Genomic DNA, 10179 nt, shown 5'->3' with positions numbered 1-10179 from the left:
TGGAGATTTTAGGCCCATCTCTCAGAATGACATGAGGAACAGCCACTTACCAGAAAGAAAAGAAAGCAGGCCAACCAGCCTGGCTCTCCCTACAAAAATGGTTAACATGCTTTTTGCTGTAGCAGGGGTCCTAGACCAGTCCCTGTGGCCTCTGGAGAGGGCTGGGGAGCACGCCCAGGTGTGGTGGTAATTTGGGGCCAGTTGGCCATTAAAGAATCACAGGGGGTTGTGGGTGGCACTGGGTGGGGGGGCGGGGGGGTGCTGGCTAATCTAATCACTCTCCCAAGGAAACTCTCGTTCCAGCTAGACCTGCCAGGGATTTTATTGGGTTTGTGGGAACCCGCAGATTTTGATCTCCAGACCCCACAGGGAAGGAACAAGTATTAAGCTAATTTTATTAAATGGCCACAGCTGGCAGTAGGGGGATGTCGGGGAGAGAAGACAGGATAAAGAAAGTCATTCAAGTCCGCCAGCCTTGACAAGGGTCCATACATGGGGCCTGACTGGGAGGGAGGCCACCCCTCCTTCCTGTCTCTCCAGCTGAGCCAGCAGGAGGAGGGGAGGCCAGATGGGACCCTTCCCTCAAGCAGAGCCTTGGGATTCTCCAAGAGGCTCACCCCATGGCTGCTGCCCAGGGCAGATGCCTGTAAATCCCATCAAGGTTCTGCAGGGCAGCGCTGGAGTGGAAGCGCTGGGCTGCCCCCAAGCCATCCTTCCTCCGTTCTGCTTCGGAGATCCCAGGTCTTTATGTAATAGGGCATGCTGGGTAAGAGCATGGTCTTTGGCTCGAATACTGGCATTTGCCTCTTCCTAGCTCTGTGACCGTGGCAAATTATTTATCCTCTCTGAGCCTCAGTCCCCTCATCTGAAATGGATAAGACAACAGCATCCATGTTAAAGGGCATGGGAGCATTTCTTGCCAGTCCACTCCCACCCCACACACATTTCCATCAGATAATATTTATAAAGTTCCTATATGGGGCTTCCCTGGTGACGCAGTGGTTAAGAATCCACCTTCCAATGCTGGGGACATGGGTTCGAGACCTGGTCCAGGAAGATCCCACATGCCGCGGAGCAACTAAGCCTGTGCACCACAACTACTGAGCCCGCGTGCCACAACTACTGAAGCCTGTGCGCCTAGAGCCCGTGCTCTGCAACAAGAGAAGCCACCGCAATGAGAAGCCCGTGCACTGCAACAAAGAGTAGCCCTGCCCGTCACAACTAGAGAAAGCCTGCGTGCAGCAACGAAGACCCAACGCAGCCAAAAATAAATTTAAACAATTAAAAAGTTCCTATATGGTGTCAGACACAGAGTGGGTGCTCTCTAAATATTAGCTATTATGATTTAGGAATGCCCTAACTGTGCAACCGTCATGGTCCCAGTAATAGGAGGTGAGGGAGGCAGTGACAAGGCAAGGAGATTTAGTGTGTCTCTAGGGAGGCAAGGGCTTCTTGGATTCAAGTGCAATCACAGAACTTGGGGACTGTGTCCTATATTTTTTTTTAAATAAATTTATTTATTTTATTTTATTTACTTTTGGCTGTGTTGGATCTTTGTTGCTGTGTGTGGGCTTTCTCTAGTTGAAGCGAGCGGGGGCTACTCTTCGTTGGGGTGCGTGGGCTTCTCATTGCGGTGGCCTCCCCTATTGCGGAGCATGGGCTCTAGCTGCGTGGGCTCAGTAGCTGTGGTTCGCAGGCTCTAGAGCGCAGGCTCTGTAGTTGTGGCACGCAGGCTTAGTCGCTCCGCGGCATGTGGGATCTTCCTGGACCAGGGCTCGAACCCGTGTCCCCTGCATTGGCAGGTGGATCCTTAACCACTGCATCACCAGGGAAGTCCCTGTGTCCTATTTTAAAAGCTCTTTAACCTCTTTGGAAAAAGAATAAAATCTACTCATCCAACCTCCCAGGGCTCTTGGAAGACTCAAGTGAGACGACATACATGAAAGCCTTTGGCAAACTTTAAAGTGATGCATAAATAATAAAAGTTGTGTTTATTGAGCATATACATGATACCTCTTTAATTCTCAGTCAAGTGAGGTAGGTTAGGTCTCCTCACCTACACATTATAATGAGAAAACTGAGGCCCAGGGGTGAAGTGCTTGGGTCAGGGTCAACCAGCATTTAATGCAAAGCTTGTTCCTTTCACTGCTGTCACTAACCCAGAACTGAGTCAGAAAAGAGTGGCACGGCCAGGATTCTAAACCGTGGCACTGGGACCAGAACCTGGGTTTCCCAATTTAAAACTTGCTATGCCTTTGGAATGCTGATGCCACTTTCAAGATCGAAAAGATGGAGCTTTTCCACCCTGGAAAATGATGATGTAACTGAACTGCTTCCTATTCCAGCTGCCCAGGCCCACTTGGGCTGTGGTGGGCATTGGGTCCCTCGGCCCACCTCCTCCGGGACCAGCTCTGGCTCTGGAGCCTGGCTCCCCACGGATCCGTGAGAAGCTTTCAGCAGACTCATTCCCAGCCTGGAGGAGGGCAGGGTTCATGGTCCCCTCCTGCAACTCCTCTCCACGGCACAGTCGGAAAGCCAGCGGGGTGGAAGTGTTTTATTATAGCTTTGGTCAGACGGGGCTCAGCCGGCCAGGGCTGTAGCTGGGAAGCCATCCAGCCCCCGATACACCGCTCCCCCAGGCAGCGCCACCCCAGAGCGGGTGGGCAGCACATCCGAGCACGGGGAGCGACCCCGCCGAGATCTCTCCCCCAGCTGGGGCGGGCTGGTGGGTCAGGTGGGCAAAAACAATCCTATTGTACAAATATACAGTGCGGGCCGGGGCAGGGGCGGTCGACACCGCCTCCCGGGGAACCGGGACGGGGCGCGCTGGACCCGGCTCTGTGGCGAGACGGCGGGAGGGCTTGCTGCGGCCCGGACGGTGGTGAGGGCAGGCCGGGGGCGTCATAGCCGGGAGAAGCCGGCGGCCGTGGCGGGCAGCGAGGGGGTGTGGGTAGGGGGACGGGTCATCCTCTGCCCCGCCGGGAGGGGACCTCCGGGGGTATAGGGGATGGAGGGGTCGCGAGGAGCTCAATCGGAGTAGATGATGAAGCCGGAGAATGTGCTGTATTTGTTGCTGTTGCCGCCGTGCGCTTTGCCTCCGTCGAGCTTGATGAAGACCTCGTCGCCCGCGTCCAGGTGCAGGATCACGCTGTTGCTGGCGTAGTCGTAGTTCTGGTCTGCGTCCTGGGCAATGGCGCTGGCCCGCACCTGCGGGGTTGGTGGGGGTAGGAGAAGAGGGTTGTGTGTGAGAAGGTAGGGGAGGAGGAGGGAGAGAGGTGGGGTCGGGGAGGGAGGGGGACCGTCAGAGGTAAGGCAGCTACCTCTGGAAGCCCCCAAAGCCCCACCTCCAGCCCCATCAGGGCTCTCAGCCTGCTTTTCTCCCATCATCCCACCACTGCCCTGTCCAGTCATAACTGTGTGTTTTGGGAAGGGGTTACAGAGGAGCCTTGGATCTCTAGGGCAGGTGTAATCTGGGTCTGAATTGGCAGTCAAGGTGTAATCGGCCTCCTTAACTCCCCTAGGTCTCACTGTCTGACTTCAACAATGTTTCCGGGATGCCTCAGCCTGGAACTCCCTCCTTGCAGAGAGGAATTCTCTGGACCCCTAAGGGATGGAGGGCCATCCCCTCTCTCACCATTGGTTCCTCTCTGCCTTATTGTGCTAATGATGCCTTACATCTCAGCCACATCCACCTGTTCTTATGTCAGTGGATGGACAGGAGGGCGCCCCTTGGCCTTACAGGTTCGGGCCTGGATCAATGCCAGGCTACTAGAAAGCAACCACCGTAGTACCAGGGCCTGCTCTGTGGACACCTTGTCTGAAGTCCGTTCTGGAGTCTTTCACACCAGAGCAGTGAGATGGAAGGCCTGCAGGAAGGCCTGCAGTGAGATGGAAGGCCTTCCCCTCCCAAGGCTCAGGCTGGGCCTGCATCCCGCCTCCAAGGAGCTGTAGCTATACCTGTGACTATCCCCCCACCCAAAGAGGACTTCCGGCTCCTCCTGTGTCACCCCACGGTGGTAGAAAGGAAGTGGATGGGAAGAAGGGAGCCAAGCCTTATATCCCTCTGTGATCCTCAGTCTGATCTGATATCTTTGCTGCTCCTTGTTTGGATGGAGGAGGGGCGGGACAGGCAGGACGATGGGGCAGGGGAGTGCCAGCCTTTGGATTTGAAGCCTGACACATCATTTGGGGGGCTCAGACTATAATCATAAGATATCGAGGATGTGGGGTGGTGGACGAATTCCCTCCAGGCATTCCTTTCCGACCGCTGAGGCCAGCGCAAGTCCTGAGCCATCTGACCTGGGGCCTCTCCGGGATATTCTGGGTGGAGAATGGGAAGAGAGGAACCATCTTCAAGTTCCGGCTTGTGTTGGGGGGAGGCTGCATTGAATGGGGTTCTCTCAGCCAGGCTCCTCAACAGCCCCTCTCCATCCTGCCCCTTCACCGAAGGCAACTCCCCCAAGGGCTGACAGTCAGGGCTGGACCAAGGCAAATTAGGGGAGGGGCCCATCCTCCCTCCTGGACGGAAGGCAGAATTGTAGATCAGCTGTGCCGAAGCTGCTGACTCAGCAGCAATGCTGCACCAGGAGGACCCGACATATTTGCACGCAGTCTGCCAGTTAAAGCCCAGATCCTTTCAGCCCCTTCTCACCCCTCAAGCTCTTCTTCCCCAACCCGGGAGGGAATTGTTTGGGGCACTCAGTTGGGAAAACTCCTGGTCCAGCTAAAGGTGGTGGAAAATCAAATGAGGAAGAGACGCCGTCTGCCAAGGAGCTCAGTTTCTCCATTTAGAAAATGGATGAGAAGATCCTGCCTCACCACTGCCACCAGTGTAGAAGCTTTTTGACAGTGAAGGAAAAAATTTTTAATCTTGATGGGCTTTGAGCTACTAGGAAAGAGCTGAAAAAAGCAAGCAGCCAACTCCTGTATTGTTCCCTGGGCCCTAATCCTGGTAGTATTTATTATTACACATGCATTTCATTATCTTTGCTAATAAATTACTATTAATAACAATTATTTTTATTACCCAGATTAATTTAGCCTTAACTCATTAAAACAGTGTGCTTCTTAATAGCCAAATACATTAGAATACCGTCATCTGTCATCAGGAATCTCCTGGTGATGTGACAAGCATCAGAACTGTTACGCTTATGTTTATTATTTATTCATCACCATGATTGTTGCTGTGATTATCCTGACTGTCCACGGAGGCAGGGAGAATTAATGCTCTTCCATCCTTAGACAGCGGGGGATCCAGGAATGGAACCCAGGGGTCCTGATTCTCTGCACAAGACTGGGAACAGTTGAGGCATCCAGCTCCTCCTGGGGGCAGAGGGGAAGTTTGGGGATTTGAGGTTGTCCTGGAAGCAGGAAAGCAAGTCTGGGGCTTTTCAGGAGGGGGTGCTATAGAAGCACCTCTTCAAGGGCTGCCAATAAAGGAAACTGAGGCAGTGGTCCGATTAGGGGCCTGGAGTGGGGGTGGGGTGGGGGCAGAGAACCCAGGAAATGTGCCCCTACCCCCAGAGCAATGCTGGGGTTTGGGATGTGCAGGTGTGGCTCCCACAGGCAGCCAGCCTTGTCCACAGGGCACTTGTGCTTTCACACCATTGCTGGGTCCCTACTATGCCAAGCACTCGTTCTGTGCTGTGAAAGGCATTAGAGGCCAGAGAGGACAGCAGGGGGCCCCTCTCCTCCCATCAGAGAGGCTGATCTCCAGTTAGGTCTTTATACCATGGTCCCCAATTTACACACCCCACCACTTCTCACCTCACTCAAACTCTGGTGTCCAAGCCCCTGCCCATCTGTAATACTTGCCTTCCCATAGGCCCTGGCCTGTCCCCACACAGCCCCCTCTTCCCTAACCCTGTTTATCAATTTCGCGTCCTCGCCCGGCACGTGGGATCTCAGTTTCCCGACCAGGGACCAGGGATCGAACCCATGCCCTCTGCACTGGAAGCATGAAGTCTTAACCACTGGACAGCCAGAGAAGTCCCTGAACTGTGGGTCTTAGGGGGAGCTGCAGGGGGCTCACCTCACCCAGGGCACCAGCCCCAACATAGAGACCCTTCCTCAGGCTCCTCCGGTGCCCATGTCCTGATGACTCAGGCTTAGTACCATCAGGCTGTGCAGTGGTGACTCAAAGCTACCCCTAGATAGAGGGGCTGGTGGGCCTCACACAAGGACAGAGAGGGGGTCTCAGCACCGGGCAGGAAGGTGGTGACGCCCCGTCTCCCCATGTTGCCCAGGGAAGGGCCAGGGCCCCAGTGCAGCTCTACCTTCTGGAGGAAATTCTGGAAGCCTCTCTGCAGGGCAGGAAGCCAGGAAGGAAAAGCACAGAGCCCAGGGTCACCCCTGGACTCGAAGGCGTGGGAGGAGCAAGCTCCTCTTTTCTGGTCCCACCCATTGCCCAGCCCCATCATTTTTTTCTCCGCTCACTTGAATGTCCACCTCTGAGCCAGCCTTTCCCTACACTTGACCTTTTCATTTTCTCCCTAGTTGTGTCTCCTCACCTTGGGGACCCAGGTTCACCTTCCTCTCCCCAGAGCAGGTTGGTCTGAGCTGGGGCAGGCCCCACTGAATCACTCCCTCCAGCCGACACATCTGGGGACAGGAGTGCCCGTGGTCTCCCTATCCTTCTCCCACTCAGTAATCGCTGGGCTGTGTTATTGTGTGTTTACTACTGTCTCCCCTGCACAGACCACAAGGTTCTGGAGGGCAAGCAGACTGAACCTCTGGAACCCCAAACCTGGCTCCTAGTAGGGGCTCAAAACTAATATAAAGAATGACCAGTGAGAGTAAAGGAATCTCTTGGACAATCTGGAAGAAGTCACAAAGGATGTAGGGGAGGACCAGAGCCTATCACCCCACTGCTTGGATTTTTTTATGTGTGTGGAGGAAACGGTCTGAGTAACTGTTAAAATGCTGGGTCTCTGAAACCCCTGGTTAAAGCCACCTCATTTCTTCTACCAGCCTGCGGTGCCACCTCCTTGTCAGGCTCTGTCGATGTCCTGCCCCGGGGGGTAAAAAGAGGCTTTGGGGTCAGTTTCACCTCCCTGAGACTGCAGCAAGTGTCCTTGCCCCAAGCACACACCATCTTTGGGGCCTCCTCTTGTCTCATCTCTGGGGCCCTGCAGCACCCTCCTGAAGTAGCATAGGGTCTAGGGCCCACTGGCGGCCTGGTGACCACCTCCCTATTCAGGCAAGCTGGGCCCCCAGCCCCCTGAAACCTCAACTTCATGCCAGCCCAAACTTTCTTTAGGAAAGGAAGAAATTCCATCAATGAAGGTGACATTGTTGCATCCCTTACCGGCGATTCATAAGGGGAAATGTGGGACTGTCTGCAGAGATGGCCCTAACTGGATACTAGGGCCTCCCATTTGGTCAAGAACCAAGGACAAAGAGGAGAGACACAGGAAGCCTGATAGACACCAAAGAAATAAAGGGGGGGGGAGCTAAACCCAGGGGTGAGGGAACAGAAACCCAGGGAGAGACAGAGGACTGGTAGACACAGGAGAGAGGCCAGCACAAGAGATGGAGAGATAGGAGAAAGAGGCAGGGGAGAGGCAGAAACCAGACACAGCAGGCATGGGAGAGAGGGCAGAGAGGGCAGGGGGCAGACTTACAAGCACCTGGTAGGCTTTTTGCTGACTCTCAGGCCTGTCCTTTCCCCCACCCCGCAAGCCAGGGTCTGCCTCAGGGTAGTGCTGCAGTGGGAGGGGTTCCAGCAGGATCTTGGGTCTCAGTCGCAGGAGATTCCTTCCCAACTCCCATCAGCCTAGCTTTAGTTCTGATTGGCACAGACACCTTCTTCCACAAGGATGCTCTGCTTGACTACCCCAGGGGCCCCAGGCCACCGTGGTCTGGGAGCACTGAGAAGGGAGGGGGAATCAAAGCGAAGGGTGCTGCGTAAAACTGTCACCCTGGGGCAGGGTTAGGTCAAGATTGGTCCCAGGGCAGCAGTTCCAAGGAGAGTAGGAGGCATTGCCGGTCCCAGGTACCAAAGACCTCGTGAGCTTGGTGCCTGCCACTCTGGTCTCTCCGATGGGGATAGGGAAGGAAGAGGATCCCCCGGCACCCCAGGAATCAGGAGTTGCAGCTGGGAGGCAAAGAAGAGGGGGAGTTTCCACCTCTTTGCCCTGCCTCAGGAGGAAAAACTTTCCCCCCCAGGCCGTCTTTTTGTGCGGTTAGCTCTGACACAGTGGGAAGGGGCCGCGCAGTCCCGGGGTTTGCAAAGGGTGTCAGATCTGCCCAGTGGTCCCTTTCTTAGGGCGGGGGATGTATTGCAGCTAAGGCTTTATGCGCTCGGCTCCCTTTGCCTTTGTGCGCAAAACATATCCTATAGCTCGCCTTCGCTTGCGCGCCTAGCGGTGCGCCCAGGCGCCCGTGGGCGCCGATGCTGCCTTTCCCCAGAGCCCATCCTGATCCGTCCCCTCATCACCAGCTGGTATCAACCAGAATCCCGGCTCTCAGATGCTGTTTCCCAAGGGCCAAGCCCCCAAGGGCCAGTCCGCGCGCCCGGGAGCCCTGCGCTCTGATTATTAGTTGGATTTATCTCCCTCATTTCCATACCGCGGGTGCCCAGCGGCATTTGCCTTGGAGCTGGCGCCCAGGAACCGAGGAGTTAGGGGTGCCAGCCAGCCTGGACCATCCCCGCCTGTAATGCCTAAGCCGCTCCAGGGGCTCCATCTGCGCCCTTCCGTACCCTTCGGCCCCGGGATCCCTGGATGCCCTGCCCCCGGGCCAGCCCCATGCCCCCGCCGGGCCCACCTGGCCGTTCTTGCAGAGGTCCGCCCACATACTGGTGCCGTCGCCTCCGCGCATGAGGACGTGGTAGGTGAAAAAGTAGGTGCCGGGAATGTTGCATGTAAACTTGCCGCTGGTCGCGTCGTAGTTGTTGCCTAGGTTGGTGACCACGTCGTCGAACTTGAGCACCTCGTAACCCTCGTGAGGGTTCTTGAGGCCGGCGTAGAAGGCCACGCGCGGCACTGTGGTATAGGTGGCCGTGCTGATGGCGCCGCTGCCCCCCGCGCCCGGCAGCCCGGGAGGGCCGGTCTTGCCCGGCTCACCCTTCTCCCCGGGTGGCCCCACAGGACCCGGAGGACCCGGGTCCCCCGGGGGCCCGGGAGGGCCCGGCTTGCCTGTGCGTCCCGGCTTCCCCTGGGGGCCCTGCACCAGCGTGGAGGGCGGGGGCGCGCCGCTCTGCTCGCTCAGGGCGTCGCCGCCGTCGGGCCGCGCGCCGGCGCCGGGGCCCCGCGCGGGGTAGGGGTCGCACACCATGCGGCAGGTGCCCAGCATCTCGTAGTGGCCATCCGGGCCGCCCGAGCTCACCAGCACGGGGATGAGCACCACCAGCACCAGCAGCATCACCACGCCCGCGGCGGCTGCCAGGAGCGTCTTCCGGCCGGCGCGGAGCCTGGGGAGCGCCGGGCCGCCAGGCCGCGCCGTCGGGGCAATGGTGCCGGCGGGCGGGGGGCGCGGGCAGGGCGCCCGTGCTCAAGGGCGGTCCGGCGGGTCTGAGGGCATGGGGCCGGGCCCGGGGCGCCGCGCTGCGCTGGATGCGCTGCCGAGCCCAGCCGCCGGCTCCCACCTCGCGCTTCCCTCCCGCGGCGCGGCAGAACTGAGCGCGGCGGCCGCCGCCTCCTGCCTGATTCCTCCTGCCTCCCCGCGCTCGAGCCACCGCCCCCTCCGCCCTATCCAGCCCCACCCGCTCAGCGCAGCTTTGCGCCCGTGAGGGGTGGGGCTGAGGGCTGGGCCGGCGCCTAATTGGGCCGCGGACGGTAGGGCTCCGCCCACCAAGAGGGGCGGGGCCGTGGGGCGGGGCCGCGGAGTAGAGGGCTGGAGCCGGGAGAGGAAAGGGGAGACTGACTGAGGGAGACAGGGCCTCGGAAATGGAGAGGATGCTAGAGTCTCAGACATAGGAGAGGCTCGCATAGAGAAGGGAAGACTAGGGACGAAAAAGCGAATGGAAGAGAGGGTCATAGGGAGAGCTAGAAAGCGCCGAGGGAGATTGGGAGGGAGAGGACTCGAGGGTCGCTTACGAGGAAAGCCGAGAGAGACACTGGGAGGCACGAGGGGCCACGGCTCGCAGGGGCTGGAGGCTGGGGTAGGGCACCCCGGTCTTCAGGGGACAAAGAGCGATTGAGAAGAGGAAGGAGCGGGGAGCAAGAAGGAAGGACAAGG

General features: G+C 57.7%; 1 protein-coding gene across 1 annotated transcript; it reads right to left on the bottom strand.

The window, feature by feature from the left end:
• Positions 1-2962: 2962 nt before the first annotated feature.
• On the bottom strand, positions 2963-9363 carry C1QL1 (complement C1q like 1; the record flags this gene model as incomplete). The annotated part of the gene is made up of 2 exons (XM_082680113.1): positions 2963-3207; positions 8767-9363. 2 exons carry the CDS (start codon positions 9361-9363, stop codon positions 3028-3030), a joined length of 777 nt encoding a protein of 258 aa, XP_082536239.1. The 3' UTR covers positions 2963-3027.
• Between the last annotated feature and the right edge of the window lie 816 nt (positions 9364-10179).

Source organism: Grampus griseus (genome assembly GCF_964374135.1).
Source record: "Grampus griseus genome assembly, chromosome: 20".
Taxonomy (NCBI): domain Eukaryota; kingdom Metazoa; phylum Chordata; class Mammalia; order Artiodactyla; family Delphinidae; genus Grampus; species Grampus griseus.
This window is presented reverse-complemented; position numbering and strand designations above follow the sequence as displayed.